Below are 21,600 nucleotides of genomic sequence, written 5' to 3' on the forward strand. Positions count from 1 at the left end.
GTTGACTCATTGGAAAAGATTCTGATGCTGGGAGGGATTGGGGGCAGGAGGAGAAGGGGACGACTCAGGATGAGATGGCTGGAAGGCATGGACGTGAGTCTGAGTGAACTCTGGGAGATGGTGATGGACAGGGAGGCCTGGCGTGCTGCGATTCATGGGGTCGCAAACAGTCGGACACGACTGAGTGACTGAACTGAACTGAACTGAAAATCTACTCATTTAGGAAAATTAACCTGTTGGTGCATGGATCCTATTTTGGAAACATTCAAAACCCCACTGTATTAATCAAAAAGATGTTTCTTACTTTCCAAAGCTATCAACACAACCCTGAGATAGCTGGGAATCTGCCTGACACTCCAACTCCTGGGATACTGTGGAAGGTTATGCAAGGCCTTTCCCAAAGGTGGCTAGAGCAGGAAATAGAGAGTGAAAAATGCAGTTAACTGTTATTGGGCACTGGTGGGGCTTCCCAGGTGGCGCAGTGGTAAAGAATCTACCTGGCAATGCAGGAGACCCCGGAGACGTGGGTTCTTTCCCCGGGTTGGAAGATTCCCTGGAGGAGGAAATGTCAACCCACTCCCATATTCTTGCCTGGAAAATTCCAAGGAAAGAGGAGCCTCGTGGGCTAGAGCCCATGGGATCGCAGAGTCAGACACGACTGACCACAGGCGGGCACGAGGAGACCAAATCCAGGAACACTAAACTTGCTTTTCAAGACTAAGGATCCGTTATCAAAAGACTAAGCCCAACGGGTCATAAACTGGGTAGCCATCATGGCAAAATGGGAAACAAGATGAAGAGCCAGATCGAAGCCAAAGAGTCCAAACTAAGCATCATGAATGTCACTGGGAAGCCAGGCTTAGGTTTACTGGAATCTCCGCTGAGATTCTGTGGGCCAGTCACACTGGTTTAAAGATGCAGTATTATAAGGCAGAGCACAGAGAATTTTCAGGGCCATGAAACTACTCTATGACACTGTAACAGATACATGTCATTAAATATTTGTTCAAACCTATAGAATATGCAAAGCCAAGAATGAACCTAATGTAAACTGTGGACTCTGGGTGATGATCATGTGTCCTTGTAGGTTCATTGATTGTGCATCTGATGAAGGTGTGACAGTGGGGAAGACTGTGACTGTATGTGTTGGGGGGGGTGGGGTTTATGGGAAATTGCTGTACTTTCCAGTCAGTTTTGCTGTGAATCCAAAACTGCTCCAAGAAATAGAGTTTATTTCAAAAAATAAACAGAGGTGCAGTGATGTAGGAAGTCAGGCCATTGGTTATTAATGGTTAAATACAAAATGGATAACACATCTTCTACTGCCAGGCATCTGTCAGCTCTCCCTTGCCCATTTTAGTATTAATGGAATTCGGGTCATAAGGGGTAAGAAGGCGGTAGCCAGGAATCCCTCTTCCTATGCCCAGAATTTGAGGCTTTCATATTATGGTCTATCTACATTTACAACTGTGATTGATACAAAGATGCTAAAAGACTTCCATCCTTTGAGAATATATAGGGGTTCAGATTTTAAATCTGTCCACAAAGAAAATATGTGGGATCTATTAGGTACCCTATGTATCAAAATCTACTATATTGCACTGATTTGCTGGCTGAGAAGGAAAAGCCAATTTGCATGGCCCCTGTCAGTCACATGTGGTTTGGAAATGCTTATGCATTCCAGATACATTCTGTGTAAACTGGAGAATCGTATCCTATTTCCACTGGTTTGCATGCATGCATATAAGAAAACTTGTTTTCCCACAGTGCCAAATGAAAATAAGCAAAGAACTAACAGCAGTGATCATAATTAATCAACTTCTTGGTCAAAATTTCACAGCTGTGATGGCATAAGGGAATTCTTGTCCCTTGGGTCTAGAGAGGTTGTGACTTCTTTTTTGGTTTGCTTGTTCAGTTTTGTCCCATGGAGGATTTAGAAGTAAGGTCTGTAACTGTCATAAGATGTACAGTTTCTGACATCTTTGATATGTCAGGGCCTCTGCTAGGTATTGAGAGATACTGAGCAGAATGCCTGCTGTAGGGAGTTCAGAGTGGGAAAGAACAAGAAAATAAATAAGCTACCACCCAATGAGATAGCTGCTTTTGTAGAGTGTAGGTTGTATGCAATGTCCTATGGAAACAAGGAGGGGGCTTGCCAAAACTTCATAGAAGAAGGTGAATCCTGATGGTCAAGTGTGAGTTGAAGTGAAGAAGTACTGGACAGCATTCAAGCAAGTAGGAACATTATGTGCAAAGACACGGAGCTCATCAAGAACACATGTTTCAGGGACCTGAAAGAAATTCTGTATGGCTTGAGGCCAGAGGTAGAGCCAGTAGAGAAAATAATTGGAAAACACATGAGAGAGAGGCAATCATTCTAGTAAACAATGTTATTTTAACAGTCTACATTTTTGCATTAATATTTGAAGATGTTTGCTCACTCAGGAGACTTAAAAGTCACAGATGAACTAGCTAATGTTGCAATGTCCATTACCGAGACCCTATTCCTTTCTAGCACTTACAGCAATATCTGGCACATAGTTAATACTCAATTAACATAAACTACTATCATTGCATGTGGTAAATGACCGCTAATAATTTGTGCTCTGATGCTCGTCCTTCCTCTTGAGTATCGGCAGGACTAATTGACTCATTTCTAATGAATAGAATATGCCAGAAGTAATGGGCTGTCAATTTCAACATTATGTTATAAAAAGACTGGCTTCCGTTTGGGGCAGATTCTCATGTACTCACCCTTTCTGGCTCTCTTTATGTTTTTGGATTATTAGCCATCATGTCACAAAGACATTCAGGCAGCTTATGGAGATGCTCGTGTGGCAAGGAACTGAGCCATGCTTATGTGACTGTGCCCACACCAGCACCTATGCGAATGAATTTGGCCACAGATCTCCCGAGGCTTGCCAATAGCCACATGAGTGAGCTTGGAAGTAAATTCTGCAAGGCTCCACTTGAGCCTAGGTTACTGCAGCCTTGGCCAAGAGCTAATGACAACCTCACAAGGGACACTAAGCCAGAGGCACCTAGCTGAGTTGCATCCAGATTTCTTACCAACAGAAACTGTGATAAGCCACTAAATGTTGGTATTAATACAATTAGCTACAGAGCAAAAGATAACTAAAATACTATATTAGTACTGTCTACCTCCTAATCAAGATTGGGTTTCTGGGATACCTAGGTTGGGCATGGTGGCATCAGAGTCCCTCCTTGGTGATGGAGCACTGTCTGCAATCCCAGCTTTTGTGACTAGGATCCCGATTGCCTGACACTTCACTCCTTGAGGAAACAAACTCTGTTACCTGTAGTCCTACCTAACTGACTAGACCTTTCAGAGAATGAATTCAGCACAAGTACAGCACAGATTACTGTGTCTGACTTGCTCCTTGCCTCATCAGGGCCAACCTTGGCCACACCAACGTTCCATACTAGCTGTGGCTGAGAGTCCAGGAAACACTATCTACATGGTGACAGTCACAGCTATCTACAGAACGGCACACATAGCTTATATAGTCCTGACTTTCATATGTAAGTCTAATTGATGACATAGCATGCCTTAGAGACTAATTGTTCAACTCACTATTTACACTGTCCAGGTGGGAACAAGTGGAAAAATGTACATCACCTAGGGAACATTGAGTTTTTGGCAGGGAAATTTGGCAGTTTACATAGCAACGTTGATTTGAAGGCAGTGGTTTTATATGTACAAGAGATTTTAAGACCTAGTAAAGATGATAAATATTTCCATAAAAATTATTCTCAGCTAAGGAAAGAAGAGCAAAATATAAAATGCAAGTGTGCCTTCTACAAATTGTTCTTTGCTTGCTTCTTATGTCTTTTTTAGTAGTTCTTAGACTGGCATGTAGCAGGGCAGAGGCTAATAGAGTTTTGCCAACAGAATGCACTTGTCATAGCAAACACCCTCTTCCAACAACACAAGAGAAGACTCTACATATGGACATCACCAGATGGTCAACACTGAAATCAGATTGATTATATTCTTTGTAGCCAAAGATGGATAAGCTCTATACAGTCAGCAAAAACAAGACCAGGAGCTGACTGTGGCTCAGATCATGAACTCCTTATTGCCAAACTCAGAATTAAATTGAAGAAAGTAGGGAAAACCACTAGATCATTCAGGTATGACCTAAATCAAATCCCTTATGATTATACAGTGGAAGTGAGAAACAGATGTAAGGGACTAGATCTGATAGATAGAGTGCCTGATGAACTATGGACTGAGGTTCGTGACCTTGTACAGGAGACAGGGATTAAGACCATCTCCATAGAAAAGAAATGCAAAAAAAGCAAAATGGCTGTCTGGGGAGGCCTTACAAATAGCTGTGAAAAGGAGAGAAGCAAAAAGCCAAAGAGAAAAGGAAAGATATAAGCATGTGAATGCAGAGTTCCAAAGAATAGCAAGGAGAGATAAGAAAGCCTTCCTCAGTGATCAATGCAAAGATAGAAGAAAACAACAGAATGGGAAAGACTAGAGATATCTTCAAGAAATTTAGAGATACCAAGGGAACATTTCATGTAAAGATGGGCTCGAGAAAGGACAGAAATGGTGTAGACCTAACAGAAGCAGAAGATATTAAGAAGAGGTGGCAAGAATACACAGAAGAACTGTACAAAAAAGATCTTCACAACCCAGATAATCACAATGGTGTGATCACTCATCTAGAGCCAGACATCTTGGAATGTGAAGTCAAGTGGGCCTTAGAAAGCATTACTATGAACAAAGCTAGTGGAGGTGATGGAATTCCACTTGAGCTGTTTCAAATCCTGAAAGATGATGCTGTCAAAGTGCTGCACTCAATATGCCAGCACATTTGGAAAACTCAGCAGTGGCCACAGGACTGGAAAAGTCAGTTTTCATTCCAATCCCAAAGAAAGGCAATGTCAAAGAATGTTCAAACTACCACACAATTGCACTCATCTCACACACTAGTAAAGTAATGCTCAAAATTCTCCAAGCCAGGCTTCAGCAATACATGAACTGTGAACTTCCAGATGTTCAAGCTGATTTTAGAAAAGGCAGAGGAACCAGAGATCAAATTGCCAACATCTGCTGGATCATTGGAAAAGCAAGAGAGTTCCAGAAAAATATCTATTTCTGCTTCATTAACTATGCCAAGGCCTTTGACTTTGTGGATCACAATAAGCTGTGGAAAATTCTGAAAGAGATGGGAATACCAGACCACCTAACCTGCCTCTTGAGAAATCTGTATGCAGGCCAGGAAGCAACAGTTAGAACTAGACATGGAACAATGGACTGGTTCCAAACAGGAAAAGGAGTACGTCAAGGCTGTATATTGTCACCCTGCTTATTTAACTTCTAGGCAGAGTACATCATGAGAAATGCTGTGCTGGAAGAAGCACAGGCTGGAATCAAGATTGCCAGGAGAAATATCAATAACCTCAGATATGCAGATGACACCACTCTTATGGCAGAAAGTGAAGAGGAACTAAAGAGCCTCTTGATGAAAGTGAAAGAGGAGAGTGAAAAAGTTGGCTTAAAGCTCAACATTCAGAAAATGAAGATCATGGCATCCAGTCCCATCACTTCATGGGAAATAGATGGGGAAACGGTGGAAACAATGTCAGACTTTATTTTTTTGGGCTCCAAAATCACTGCAGATGGTGATTGCAGCCATGAAATTAAAAGATGCTTACTCCTTGGAAGAAAAGTTATGACCAACCGAGATAGCATATTCAAAAGCAGAGACATTACTTTGCCAACAAAAGTCCATCTAGTCAAGGCTATGGTTTTTTCCAGTGGTCATGTATGGATGTGAGAGTTGGACTGTGAAGAAAGCTGAGCACTGAAGAATTGATGCTTTTGAACTGTGGTGTTGGAGAAGACTCTTGAGAGTCCCTTGGACTGCAAGGAGATCCAACCAGTCCATCCTAAAGGAGATCAGTCCTGGGTGTTCATTGGAAGGACTGATGCTGAAGCTGAAACTCCAATACTTTGGCCACCTGATGTGAAGAGCTGACTCATTGGAAAAGACTCTGATGCTGGGAGGGATTGGGGCCAGAAGGAGAAGGGGACGACAGAGGATGAGATGGCTGGATGGCATCACCGACTTGATGGACATGAGTTTGAGTGAACTCTGGGAGTCTGTGATGGACAGAGAGGCCTGGTGTGCTGCAATTCATGGGTTCACAAAGAGTCAGACATGACTGAGTGACTGAACTGAACTGAGACCCATTTTTAGTTAGCAAAAAACACCTACTTTATATACAATAGTATGTATGAAAACGATAGCAGTTGTTGAAAAAGAAAGGGAAAAGGAAGTAAGGGGACTTTATACCTTTGTCCCTGATGACTTTGCCCCTTTTGCTCTGGGGTGATGCAGCTGTTGGGAGCTGAAGGACTTGTGTCGGAGGATGTCCTGAGAGCCACCGCCGAGATGCCCACCAATGGGGTTGAGAAATTCAGCAGCACTGATGTGGCATGGTGGAAGAGGACATTTGAGTGATGAGTTATGTTGATAACCAGCGGGTTATGCTGGCATGACAGTTCATAGGTTCCTGAAGAGAAACAACGGGATTGAATAATATTTTAAGCCATTTGTGTAGCATCAAGTTTCCATACCTAGTGTTCATTTTATCCTCTCAATAGCTATATGATGTAACAAGGTCTCAAATAATATCAGAGACAGACATCGAGCAGAATCCTGGGTCTACTGGATTGTCCTCTGGTGGCCCTAAAGTGATAACTGTCAGACTCACCAAGAGAGTGGTTGTTTCCACTGACATCGGTCAGGTAAAGGGTCACTGTTGGCCGCTGACGTTTCCCAGATACCAGGCCATCAGATGTCAAGAAAATGAAAATTGCTGTGGCCACTCCTGGTCTACTGAAACAAACCTAGGCACAAGCACATATATGTACGAGCCATTATTTCCAGTGGGCTCTCAAGGCACATGTCATACTACTTTTATCCTTCTCAAATAGCTCGCCACTTAGAAGATAAGAACTCCTTCCTTTACAAATGGGAAAAAAAACATGGAGTAGGCACAGAAAGGTAGCCACCATCTTATCAAAAGTAAAAATTAGCTGGAAAGTAGCTAACTTTCAGCTACTGAGAGTCCCATCTTTTTCTGAGACTTTTTACTTCAACCAGTTCTTTTTTACTTGAATCTTTCTTAACACTTCTCTAAAAGATCACTCAAGGAGACCATTGCTGGAGACGTTAAACCACTGCATAGCCAGCCAATACCTCCCTATCTCCAATGTGAGAGACGTGGACAAGATGATCACCAAGCTAACGCTTTGTTCTCAACTGGCATAGCTAATTATCCTTCCCTATCTCCTTTGTTGTTGTTGTTTAGTTGCTAAGTCACATCTGACTCTTTTGCAACCCCATGGACTGTTGCCCGCCAGTTCCTCTATCCATGGGATTTCCCAGGCAAGAATACTGGAGTCAGTAGCCATTTTCTTCTCCAGGGGAATCTTCCTGACTCAGGGATCGAACTTGTGTCTCCTGCATTGGCAGGCGGATTCTTTACCACTGAGCTACCAGAGAGACCCTCCCTGTCTCCTTGTCTCCCCCTTAAAATTGTTATCAGAACCTCTCACTTAGCATTTCAACTGTGACACAGGAGAAAGGTCACTGCAGAGTCTGTTGCTTCAGAAACTAGACGCTGCCAAACTGCTTATTCTTATTCTTCTGGTGCCCCAAGCACAACATTTACCCTATCGGCGGCTGGAAAATAAGCCAGTGCTGAAAATTCACAGGAAAACTCAGTTGTCTGTAAGAAATATTCTAGATGGCTAGACTAATTAACAATGAAGCAGTCTTGTCCCTAGAAATCCTTTAAAATAAAACATTTCGGAGATTGGGGAATGACCTGAAGAACCTATCTTCCATTATCTGATGTTGCAATTCTACTTTTGTCTTATTTCCAAGAGCTCAATGTTATTCTTAACACTGAGATATTGAGAGTCATCTCCCATCTTTCCCGGTGTTGCATGGTGCTGCTTTATTAGAATCTAGGGCTAGAACGTCCATCAGTCTATATATATTTCTCTAGCTTTGTATCAGGTTCTGAAAGGGATATGCTATGCTATGCTTAGTCTCTCACTTGTATCTGACTCTTTGCAACCCTATGGACTGTAGCCCGCCTGGCTCCTCTGTCCATGGGGATTCTCCAGGCAAGAATACTGGAGTGGGTTGCCATGCCCTCCTCCAGGGGATCTTCCCAACCCAAGGATGGAACCCAGGTGTCGCACATTGCAGGTGGATTATTTACTGTCTGAGCCATGAAGGAAGCCCAAGAATACTGGAGTGGGTAGCCTCATCCTTCTCCAGGGGATCTTGTGGACCCAGGAATTGAACTGGGGTCTCCTGCATTGCAGGCAGATTCTTTACCAGCTGAGGTACCAGGGAAGCCTTCTGAAAGGGATAGAGCCCGCCAAACACTGTCCTCAGTGTCAGAGCAGGGTACGACATCTAAAGGCAGAGGGCTTTTCTTAAAAGGGGGAGCATGAGAGTCAAACATATTTTCTATTTTAACGAGAATTTTTCCTTGTCCACAGACCTACTCTCCCTGAGCCTTGGTGGTATGTTTATAGAGTGTCCATTTGCACTGCTGGCTTAATTAGGGTGATTTTATGATTTTCAGTGGTCAATGTAGCACAACTCTCCCTTATTGCTCTCCACCTTTGAGGGAAAGACCAGCCATGCTCTATTTTTTTACAGTGTCATTTCCCCCCCACCCACCTTTTCATTTCCCCTCTTTGAAGTAGTAAATATTTCTTTATAACTTAAAAAACTTCCAGACCCATAGGTTATGGCTTGCAATATGAGGTCCTTTGTTCCTTGCTAGATGAGGGCTAGACATGAAACACACCATAAGTTAACCAGGAGCCTAACGCAAAGCCCTCAACTCCAGCCCCCAGACAACATCAAAGTCCCCCGGGAATGCCCACAACCTCTTCCTTTTCATACACCACAAAAGAGACCCAAGTACTGGAAGAAAGCTCTGGGTTGTTTCCTGAGCCAGGAACAAACAGAGCCCAAAGAAGTACCTGGTAGCTTTACCCGAATAGGTCTCAGGAAGAGTGGGGTGGCTTCAGTGAGGAACAGGGGGGCTCAGTTTTCCCACTTTCTGTTGGGTCCCCAAATAGACACCACCCACCTGAAACTAATTAGTAGGCCTTATGCTGTGGATTTCTCTGTCTTGAGGGCCCGTGCCCAAAACCTCTGACTCATTTTGCATCGCCTTGCTCTAAGGGTCTTTGAATCCCAAATCACTTTGAACCTTAAAGCCTGTTCCTGTGGCAGTGGCAGTGTCTCTGTGCCTTGATTTGTGATTTGTGGGAAGTGGTTATGCCAGGATTTCCCGGTCATGGCTTTAGTAGGAAAACCACAAGTGAGACACTGGCAGAGGAAAGTCTGATCACGATACAGGATGCCGAATCTTGGGCATTGCCTCTCATAGTGACACAAGAGAGGTAGCCACACTTGATTCTCATCTGAATACCGAATATTACCCCATAGAAGCAACTCAATGCAAAGAAGTAGAACTCTGTTGTATAACTATTGGAACCTCAAACCAGAGACCGGTTCAAGTCTGCACAATGACTGCCAACCACAGTAAAGGGAATCTAGTAAGTGCACCATTCTGAAGGGAGGGATGGCCAGGCAGAACCCTGGGTTTAACTCTTAGCCCATCTTTATTATTGTTGTTTAGTCTCTCAGTCACGTCTGACTCTTTTGGGACCCCATGACCATATATAGCCTGCCAGGCTCCTCTGTCCATGGGATTTCCCAGGCAAGGACACTGGAGTGGATTGCCATTTCCTTCTTAGCGGGATCTTCCCGACCTAGGGATTGAACCCACGTCTCCTGCATTGGCAGGTGGATGCTTTACCACTATGCTACCTGGAATAGTCCTAGCCCTATCTCTACTAGCTGGGTAAACTAAATTTGACAATCCATTTCTCCTCTCTGAGCCTAGGGTTCTTCTTTTCCACACCTGAGGAGCCGACATACTACCCACCTCACTTGGCTGCTATGAGGATGAAATGAAATCATGTAAAAGCACAAAGATAATGCCTACAATCTAGTAAAGACTCAATGCTCAAGAATTTTTATTTCCAAAAAGGAATATTTTTTAAAAATTCTGTTTACACTTCAGGAAGACCAGGATAAAGAAGAAACATTTAAATTAAACACAACTATGTATTTTGGTATATAGAGAATTATGCTTTTCTGAAATTTATAGGCTAAAGAATCTCACATATGCTGTTTTAAAATGGTACTTGTAGATGTGAATTGGTACTGCAGGTTCTGCTTCCATAGAAACTGGCAATATTTGAGGCTCTTGGTATAGAATGCATCTCTACTTTATGTATGGAATCTATGAAAAATACATTCTGTATACATAACTTTCAATAGAGATTTTTAAAAATTCAGTTCAATATGTGTTTATTAAAAATCTACTTTTGCTGTACATATAAATAAGGACATTTCTAGAATTGACAGCATAATTAGAATACTAAAATGCATTCTTTATTTGAACAAACATTATATTTTTCAAAGCTGCTCTTTCTACAGCCAAGTCACATCTATTTTAATTTATATAATAGTGTAGTCTATTTTTACTTTATCTGAAATAAACACTGAATTTTGTACTCTTAAATAAAACTAGGTAATGGCTAGAGGAGAAAATCTGGTAACACAAAATTCTGCTTATTCTTACTTCATGCCACCTTTGTCACTACATAAGTAAGACACTCCTCTAATCACCACACCAAATGCACAATGTGAACAGCTGCCCTCTTCTAAACAAAATACACTAGAGGCAACTAACTGGGACTACACAAATCTGAAATGAGCACCAGGCATGCCCCAAGAGAAAAGTCCAAGATGCTAAGAGGTCAAGGGAATTGTTAGCTTTATTTGTAATATTTTCTTGCTTGTTTAGAAAATTGCATTTATTTATTACAGGGTAATATAAAATTAATTTGAATATGGCTTTTATGAAGAAGACAAACTATAGTTAGATATCAAAAGAAGGCAAGATCTTCTAGAAAAGCAATTGATTCTCAGAGAGAACTGAAGAATGGCCCAAAGATAGAATGATAGCTGGTAAAATTAGCTCAGTGACTCTCTAGCAAAATACTTTGAAACAGAGAGAGTATGGATTACATAGATAATAGGCAGATAGATAGATAGAAACTGACTGACAGAAAGAAATTGAAAGCCAGTCCCATGCACTCAGTTGCTTTCCCTCCAAAGTCTGCACATTAACTCCCGGATCTGACTTCTGGCCACTGCTAAAGGGTAAGACTGAAAGAATGCATCCCTGGTGTAGAACTTTTTTCAGCTTAAGAAATCCCTCTTCAGTCAGCCTGCTGGGTACAAACACACTTAATTGACTCTTAAACCAAGCATCTTGACGTTCAGGTCATCCTTTGCGGTGGTCCCTGGACAGCAAACCCTGAAACTATACCACAAACTTGAAAAGAATCTTCTCTGAGGTTTTAAAATGTTTTTGGTTAGTTACTGAGATGTTATTTTTTTCTGTGTGCCTTTCCATTTTCATTCATCTATGGCACTTCCTGATTTCAGAGAGAAAGGGAAGGCCCTTGAACAGGACAAAGTGGGCACATACTACTTTCAGTTTGTAAGTACTTTACAGTTCCCCAACCATGCTTTACTGGAGCCTCCATTAAGCTCATTAGGTTTTTGTTCCCATCTAAGACACTATTTTTTTTTTTTTTTTTTACTATAATGTCCCTAGGATACAAAGGTTATATTATGGAAGTGGAAGGTAGGATTCTGAGCGCTTAAGTGACTTTCTCCAACGTGAATGTTAGACAGTTAGGAATTTGGGTTTTCTGTATTATTTTGACTGCCCAAGGGTTCCTAATTTTGGTGAGCAGAAAATCACAAAGTTCTTAGAAAACTTGTTGACATGTGTGCTCTCTCTCTCCACAAAAAGTGAAATCACATAAATACGTAGGTATAAAAACATGATACTATTTCAGGGAGCTAAGAGAGCCCTTTGAAAGCCATTCACAGTTCAAGTAGGGTCAATAGAAAAGATTAAGAATGCTTACACTGTTGGTTGAACCATATGCTTTTTTTTTGTAGGTGAAAAATTATCAAATACTGGCAATTTTACATGGTTTACCCTATAATAATATTACTGTCCACGTAGACTTCAGAAATTTGAGAACAGAGAGACTAACCCTGAACCTTTCAAGGTATCTACCCTGAAGTCCAAGTTGAACAGATGAAGGGAAGGTGAGAGGAAACTAGCATCTTGCCTCTGAGCTTGAGATCTCTTGGTGGCCTCTCTACTTGAGGGTGTGGGTCAAAATGTGGGAGGAGTTTTCAACAGAGTTTGACTTCCTTCTGGTGCCCAGACCCCTGTCTCTCTGGATATTGTTAAAGTCCAGTTGATTTCTAGCATTATCCCACCATCATACAAGTAAGGTTATAAATATCATGAGCTTATGTAGTTCTTTTTTCAGAAGAGTGAGGTCCACTTATAAATTTTATGAAATGAAGAAATCTCCATTATGATCTCAATTATCCAGAAGGACGCACAGGACAGGGTATGATTGGGCAGGTCAGTGGAAGGGCTCAGACCAAAATCAATTTATTGCTTAGTTCCTTCTAATAGCATCTCCTCAGCTGTGATTTTAGATACCAGGACCAAGTCTCCAGAAACTTTGTGTTAGAAGAACTTGTAAGACTCAGAGGGGGATCATAAAGGCAAAAATCAAATCTGTAGTAAATACTGTGGTGTGCCACCAAAATCCCCTTCTTCATGACTGAGCATTCAGCTCACATCAAGTCTCTGCCTTCAGAGAAAGAAAGCCTCCACAAGGTCATGCCACTTTCCTGGAGTAGGGGGAGAGGAGAACCCCATGTCTAAAGACCTTTTAATAGGATTGTGTGGTATACAAAGTGGGACAACTCTGAAGGGCCATCTAGTTCCCTGTAGGATGCTGAAACCTTTGTGTAAATGTTTCACAGTCCTACTTCTCTCTCTGCCAACTCCTGGATCTTTCATTCTCCCCTAGGTATTGATCCCAAAGTTCTTGATAAACTTTCTACGTGCAAATCTTTATCTCATAGTCTGAATCCTGGGAAAACTCCACTTAAGACAAAATCTGAGAATGTGAAAACATATTAAGAAATATTGATAATGAAGGGTCTCTTGGGAACCAGACTGCGTAAGTGAGGGGATGAGGGATTCACTGTGGAGCCAAGAAATCTTTCCTTCTGATTAAAAGAAAATTGCTATTCCAAGTATTTATGAAACTTAGAGTTTGCCAAGTTGTCATATCTAGGGCCTGCAAAAGTTTCCATGTAAAATCAATCAAGTTGCGTTAGAAGCAATCAGATAGGAAAATGGAAAATGAGTCCTTTATCTCTGGGGCTAAACTACTTAACAAGGAGAGATGAAATTATTCTTTCAATGCATTTGGCTAATTTTTTATGGAAGTGAAAATTATATATGCATAGTCATATTTGTTTGTTTTAGGATTCTCAGGGACTGTAGGAATTCACCTAGGTTAATTTTCCAAGGAGAAAATGTTATTTTGGAAAGCAAGAACTTTTCAGAAGTTAAATCATGTGCATAGAAATAATCCCAATATATATATTAGAAAATTTTCTTCCCTCTTAAAAACAGGATCCTGTACTTAAGTGAATTTTCATAACTGGAGGCATCATTTTGGACATCAGTTATTTTACTGATGAGATAATAACCCTGTAGAGCTCCTTTAACCTTAATGTGCATACAAATCACCTGAGAATCATGTGAAAATAAAGATTCTGATTTAATACAGCTGAGATTTGTATTTCTACCTAGCTCACAGGTGACACTGATGCTTTTGGAAGCCAATTGGGTTTTAAGTAGCAAAACTCAAAAAGAATCAATAGATAGGATTATCTTTGTCCTTACCATTTAATAGCCTAAGACTACAATTACTTGATTGATCATACTTATTTATTATATTATCTTTTCTAAAATTCACCATCAAGCTTGAAATCAACCAGAGCTGAAAGGAATCACCTAGCCCAAACACCTCATTTTAATTCAAAGAAAAATGATGCCAAAGAAGGATATGATTGTATAAGGTCATGACTGATAAATGGTAAAAATAGAGCTTACAATATTCCTCTGAGCATACATTTTTGTCAGTTTCTAAATCCCTGACTAATTTGTTGCACCTTTCCCATAAAAGATTGAAATTCAGATAACTAATATTTTTAGAAATCTATATTAAGTTAATAGATTCTGACAAAAGACCTTGAAACTTTTCTACAAATTAAGTCAAAGAAGTTGTGGCTAGACTAGGTAACTTCTACACATGAATTTTTTTCCTTTTTTTTTTTTGCTAAATTATGATATCTGGACAGTTTTCTGGATGGTTATAGTTTTATGGATGAATCTTTGAATAGATGCTTACCTTCCAATTTATGAAATAATAAAAAAAGAATTGTCAGATCTAGCAAAATAAAAACAGCACACCATATAAACTTAAATGTCAGAGAAAAAATATTTAGTATAAGTTTGCCTTGAATATAGCCTCGGACTGTAATAGATACAGAAAACCTATAATAGACACAAAAAAGAGAATGAAAAAGGAAACTAAGCATATCATTCTTAAAAGTCATCAAGCCACAAAGGAAGCAAGAGAACTAGTAAAAAGAGAAACTACAAAACAGCAAGAAAGCAATTAACAAAACGTCAGAAAGTACATACTTATCAATTACTTTAAAAGTAAATAAGTTCAATTCTAAAGCAGTTATAAGAGAGAAGTTCATAGAAATAAACGGCTGCCTCAAAATGTAACAAAACTTTCAGATAAACAACCTAACTTTACACCTAAAGGAACTAGAAAAAGAAGAAAGAACAAAGCCCAAAGACAGTAGAAGGAAGGGATTAAAGTCAGTACAGAAATAAATAATATAGAGAATAGAAAGAAAATAGAAAAAATCAATAAAACCAAGGTCTGATTTTTTAAAAAGATCAGCAAGACTGATAAACCTTTAGTCAGACTTACCAAGAAGAAAAAGAGAGAGGGTTCAAATAAAATCATAAATAAAACAGGAAACTACAACAGGTACCACAGAAATATAAAGGATCAGAAGAGATTACTACAAACAATTATACACTAGCAAATTAAACAACCCAGAAGAAATGGATAAATTACTAAAAACACAACTTTCCAAAGACAAGTAATGAAGAAATAGAAAATCTGAACAGACCAATGACTAGTATGGAGACTGAATCACTAATTAAAAAACTCTCTACAAAAGTGTCCAGGATGAGACATCTATGCTGGTGAATTCTACCAAACTTTCCAAGAATTAAAGCCAATTCTTCTTGAACTCTTCAGAACACAGAAGAGGAGGGAATACTTTCAAACTCATTTCATGAGGCCAGTATTAGCCTGGTACCAAAACTAGACAAGGATACCACAAGAAAAGAAAATTACAGGTTAATATCCCTGATGAATATAAATGGAAAAATCCTTAACAAAATATTAGAAAACCAAATTCAACATTATATTAAGAGTATTATACACCATGACAGAGTGGAACATATTCCAGAGATGAAAGGATAGTTCAGCATTTGCAAATCAACCAACATGATACACCACATTAAGAAGATGAAGAATAAAAACAATATGATGCATAAAAAACATCTGACAAAATTCAACATATATTTATGATAAAAACTCTCAAAGTGAGTATCCAGGGAATAAACCTCAACATAATAAAGGCCATATATGAGAAATCTACAGCTAACATCATATGAGTAGTGAAAACCTGAAAACTTTTCCTCCAAGATCAGGAAAAAGACAAGGATGCCCAATTTTGCCACTTCTATTCCACATAGTATTGGTTATTCCAGCCAGAACGTTAGGCAAGAAAAATAAATAATAGGCATCTTATTTGGAAAGGGAAAAGTAAAACTGTCACTATTCGCAGATGATATGATTTTATATAGAGAACCTAAAGACACCACCGAAAAACTATTAGAACTAATGTGAATTCAGTGAAGTTGCAGGATACAAAATCAATACATAGAATTGGTTGCATTCCTAAACACTAAGAAACTATCAGAAAGAAAAATTAAGAAAACTGTCCCATTTCCAATTGTATAAAAAGAATAAAATACCTAGAAATAAATTTAATCAAAGTGGTGAAAGACCTGTACTCTGAAAAAATGCTAGAACGACTACTATCAAAAAGGTAAGCAGCAGCTAGAATTGACAGTGGAGAAAGGGTAACTGTGCACTGTTGATGGGAATGTATACTGGTGCAGCCACTAAGGAATGGAGAAGGCAATGGCACCCCACTCCAGTACTCTTGCCTGGAAAATCCCATGGATGGAGGAGCCTGGTGGGCTGCAGTCCACGGGGTCGCGAAGAGTCGGACACGACTGAGCGACTTCCCTTTCACTTTTCACTTTCACGCATTGGAGAAGGAAATGGCAACCCACTCCAGTGTTCTTGTCTGGGGAATCCCAGGAACGGGGAAGCCTGGTGGGCTGCCATCTCTGGGGTCACACAGAGTCAGACACGACTGAAGCGACTTCGCAGCAGCAGCAGCAGCAGCAGCAGCAGCACTAAGGAAAGTAGTATGGAGTTTCCTCAAACATTTTGAAAAATAGAACCACCATGTGATCCAGCAATTCCACTTCTGGGTATTTAGCCAAAGAAAATGAAAAGACTAACTCAAAAATATATATGTACCCTCATGTTCACTGTAATGTCACTTACAGTAGCCAATATATGGAGACAACCTGTGTCTAACAATGGATGAATATATAAAGAAAATGTGGTGTGTGTGTATACACATATATTCAGTCATAAAAAAGAAGGAGATCTTACCATTTGTGACAAAATGAACAGAACTTGAGGGCTTTATGCTAAGTAAAATAACAGAGATAGACAAATATCCTATGATCTCACTTAGATACGGGATTTTTTTTAAAGGGGGAAAAAGCAAGCTCATAGATACAGAGAACAGATTAGTGTTTGCCAGAGGTGGGGATTAAGGAGTGGACAAAATAGATGAAGAGAGTCAAAATGTACAAACTTTCAATTATAAAACACAGTCAAGGGGATGTACTGTGCAGCATGGCAACTATGGTTATTAATATACTACATATTTGAAAGTTGCTACAAGAGTCAATCTTAAAAGCTCTCATCACAAGAAAAAAAACTGTAAGTATGATGATGGACGTTAACTAGACTCACTCTGGTGATCATTTCCCAATATATACAAATACTGAATCATTATGTTTTACACCTAAAACTAAAATAATCTTGTATATCAGTTATGCCTCAATTAAACAATAAATAATTTAAAAATAAAGAATAAAAGAAAGAAGAGCAAAGAACACAAAATTTTAAAATAAGAAAAGAGGAAAGGAAAAAGGATTTTGTAAATATTTCTGTATATTAAAAAAAAGAGAGAGAGAGAGAAATGGTAAGAGTACTGGTAAACACTTTTTGACCAGCTAGGAGAATCTCTAATACATCTCTAGTACTGACTGGTCCTTAATTTCTGAATGAATAAAGGCTCACTGTTTAAGTACTTCCTAAGAAACTATTGGGCCAAGTGGAAGAGGAGTAAAACTCTAATATTGACATAACTGGCACAATTAAAGTTGTTATGCTCTGAAAAATCAGAGCTAGAAACAAAATGCTATTAAAATTTCACAACCTCAAAAAGAAATTATGAGGTATAAAAAATACTTAGGACTCATTGACAATAAAAGAACTATATATCAGTACTTATGGACTACAGTTAAAATAACATCTAGAGGGAAAATTTATGAAACAGTGAAAACAAATTATCCAAGTGTCCAACACAAGAATCTAAAAAAGAACATCAGTGTAAATCCAGAGAAACAGGAAGTGAGGAAATAATAAAGAGAAGGACAGAAATCAGTGAATTGGAGAACAGCAACTAGAATAAAAACAGAAATGAATAAAACTAAAATTTGTTCTTTGAAGAAGTACCAGCCATGTGTAATTAAGAAAACAAAAGAAAAGGAAGGTTCAAAAAATTCCAATATAAAGGGAGTGATAACTATACCTAAACCTAACTATACCTAAAACAGACTTGTTCGTAAATATATTATGAACAACTATCCATATTAAAATTTGAATATGTAGAAGAACTTTTACACATTCAAATAAAATTCTGGAACTATCAAGTGATCCAAAATTGGAAAAGAAAAATTGAATATATTAATAACAATCAAAAACCTTTAAATAGAAATTATAAATGTTTCCTCAAAAAAGCCCCAGGCTCAGTTGGTTTTACAGGTGGGTTCTGACAAATTTTGAAGGAACAGATAATTCTTATTTTATGCAAGTGGCTTCAAAAAATAGAAAAGAGGAAAAACTGCCCAAACAATTTTATTAGAGTTGTATGTTCTGAATATCCAAAAAGAAATATATAAACTAATTTCACATATAAATGTAAAAGTAAGAATCCAAGATTAAAAATCAATAAAATCTAAGAGTATGCTTAAATATTATATATAATAAACAAGCAGGTTCACTCCACAAAGGCAAACATGATTTGATATCTTAAAAAAGAAATCCATCAATGTGATTCAACATAATAGATGGATCAAAGAAGAGAAATTACAAGATCATATTAAACAGTGAAAATCAAGTGTTTGATTAAATTCAGCTCGTATGTACCAGTATACTTTTCAAGAAGTGGAAGAAACTATCCAAAGCTGATTCTAAAATTGGAAAATAAGTGAATAATGTGAAATAAGTGAATAATATGAAATAAGTGAATAATGAATAGCTAATTCAATTTTGAAAAAGATGTACAAAAAGGTGGAAAGCGGGGAGTATATGCTCCACCAGAAATGTTTTACATAGTAAAAAGTTATAGTAATAGAAACAGTGTATTGTATTGCTGGTGTAAGGAGTAGAAAAATAGATGAATAGAATAGAACAGAGTGTTTAAAAACTGGCTCTTGAATATTCCAGAAACTAGTATATAGTTAATGTAGTGCCACAAATTATCAGGGTAAGGATTAAAGTTTTAATGGATAGAGTTAGAAAAACTGGCTTATTGTATTTAGAAAACAAAATGGGACTCTATTGTATTATACATACGAAAATGAATTTTAAATATGTTAAAAACTAAATTTTAAGAGGCAAAACTATAAAAAAATAGATAAGTGAAATAATTTTCAGGTTGTTTTTCTCTTTAGATGTTAATTCAGTTTATGAGAAAATGATTTAAATTTTAAATCTTTTTTTCATGTTTTATATTTCATTTATTTTATATCTCATAAAGTATAAAACTAAGTCTTATTGCACCGCTGCTATTTCTAGAGAAAATAAAATAACAGTGATGATACGGGATTTTTTTTTTTACTTGACTGACTTTTGCTCTTTGTTATTTCCTTTTTATTTTTACTTTGGTTTTTATTTGCTCTTTTTCCAATTGCTTCAGGTGAAAATTGATTATTGGTTTTATAATGCTTGAAAAAAGTAGAAGTCTTAGTCACTCAGTTGTGTCTGACTCTTTGTGACTCCATGGACCTTACCCTGCCAGGCTCCTCTGTCCATGGAATTCTCCAGGCAAAAATAGATTGGTAGCCATTGTCTTCTCCAGGGGATCTTCCCAACCCAGGGATCAAACCTGAGTCTTTTGCATTCTAGGCAGATACTTTACCATCTGAACCACCGGGGAAGCCCTTTATAATGCTTTCCCCCAACCCTAACTACCTCCCCACCCCCCTACTCATGCCAAACATAGACATTTAAAGCTATAAATTTCCCTGTAACATTGCTTTAATTGCATCCCATAAAATTTGACATATTCTTTTCATTCAACTCAAAATATTTTCTAATTTCTCTATAAAGTCTTCTTTGAACTATGGATTATTTGCAAGTGTATAGGAACTGTGACAGAAATGTTTATTGAGGAAGCACAGAGGAAGAAGAGATTAATTACACATAGTAAGTAGGGTTTAGGAGAGAAATTCAGAAAGTCTAGGCCTTATAATAGAGGTAATCCTTGAGCTAAATCTTAGAAGATTAGTGTGTGTTTTTTGGAAAGTCAAAGTGGAGAAAGCACTTACCAAGAAGGAAAACATGAACTCCTTACCTGAAAGGCTATGGAAATATAAAAACTTTGGTGTTTTCCAGCAATGAAAGCAATCTGTTATGACTAAAATTTCTAAATCATAGAGTGTGTATATGTGTGTGGAAGAGGGAGGGGTATAGAGGGGTGTGGAAGATTAGATGCATGGGGAAATTCCATCTGAGATAAAGCTATCTCTGTCTCTCTATGTCCAATCACTCACCAGGTCCTTTTGAGCCTATTTTACACTTAGCTGTATTTGTAGCATAGCATTTTGTCTTCTGCGGTAGTTGCGTAAACATGATCGCTGAGGAGTATGTACCTTAAGGGTGAAGATTCATTCATTATCAAATCCCTCTACAATATAATATTCTGTTCATTTTAGGTAGTGGACTGGAAAACTAGAAATACAGCAGAGGTCAGACTCTATAGTCCATGGGCCAAAACTGACCCACTGCCTGTTTTTTATGGTCTCTGAGCAAAGAATGACTTTTGCATTTTGAAATGGTTGAAAAGAAATTCAAAGAAAAATAATGTGAATAATGTGAAAATTATATGCAATTGAAATTTTTGTGTTCATAAATACAATTTTATTATAGCACAACCATGCTCACTCATTTCTGTATTGTCTAGGCTACTTTTACTCTGTGTTAAGTCACTTCAGTCATGACTGACTCTGTGCGACCCTGTGGACTGTAGCCCGCCAGGCTCCTCTGTCCATGGGCTTCCCCAGGCAGGAATACTGGAGTTGACTGCCATACCTTCCTCCAGGGGATCTTCCCAACCCAGAAATCAAATCTGCATCTCTTATAGCTTCTGCACTGGCAGGTGGGTTCTTTACTGCTAGTGCCACCTGGGAAGCTATAACTGTAACAGAGACCAAATGGCCCACACACCCTAAAATATTTGTTACCTGGCTCTTCAAATAAAATATTTCCCAACTCCTGGTACAGACGAAAAAACATGGACTTTGGAATAAGCTGGATTTGAATTTGAATTCTATCTGTACCTCTGCTGTATTATCTGAAATGCTTAGCATCTCTGAGTTTTCAGATAATCATTTTTAGAATCAGAAAAGTCATATCTCTGGTAAAAATTTGTATAAGAATTGATGATAAGATATCTGGAACAGATTAAATCACAATAAATGTGTCACTTTTTATGCTCTTAACGCTTAGTTCAGTTCAGTCGCTCAGTCATGTCCTACTCTTTGTGACCCCATGAATCACAGCACACCAGGCCTCCCTGTCCATCACCATCTCCCAGAGTTCACTCAGACTTACGTCCATCGAGTCCATGATGCCATCCAGCCATCTCATCCTGGGTCGTCCTGTTCTCCTTCTGCCCCCAGCCTCTCCCAGTAGGAAAAGGCAAAATGATAGGATACCAAAAGAGGAACTCCCCAGGTCATTAGGTGCCCAATATGTTACTGGAGATCAGTGGAGAAATAACTCCAGAAAGAATAAAGGGATGG

At 38.7% G+C, this 21,600-nt stretch overlaps 1 protein-coding gene across 1 annotated transcript in view; it reads right to left on the reverse strand.

Annotated features, from left to right (window-relative positions):
* The window catches only part of PAPPA2 (pappalysin 2), a 303,795-nt gene that overhangs the window by 108,110 nt on the left and 174,085 nt on the right, over positions 1-21,600 (reverse strand). The window contains exons 12-13 of the mRNA XM_040263919.1: positions 6,754-6,889; positions 6,333-6,552 (exon numbers count right to left, since the gene is read on the reverse strand). Of these exons, the coding sequence (XP_040119853.1) occupies positions 6,333-6,552; positions 6,754-6,889 (356 nt within the window). The remainder of the gene's footprint in view (positions 1-6,332; positions 6,553-6,753; positions 6,890-21,600) is intronic.

The sequence above is a fragment of the Oryx dammah genome, unplaced genomic scaffold, assembly GCF_014754425.2.
Source record: "Oryx dammah isolate SB20612 unplaced genomic scaffold, SCBI_Odam_1.1 HiC_scaffold_21, whole genome shotgun sequence".
Taxonomy (NCBI): domain Eukaryota; kingdom Metazoa; phylum Chordata; class Mammalia; order Artiodactyla; family Bovidae; genus Oryx; species Oryx dammah.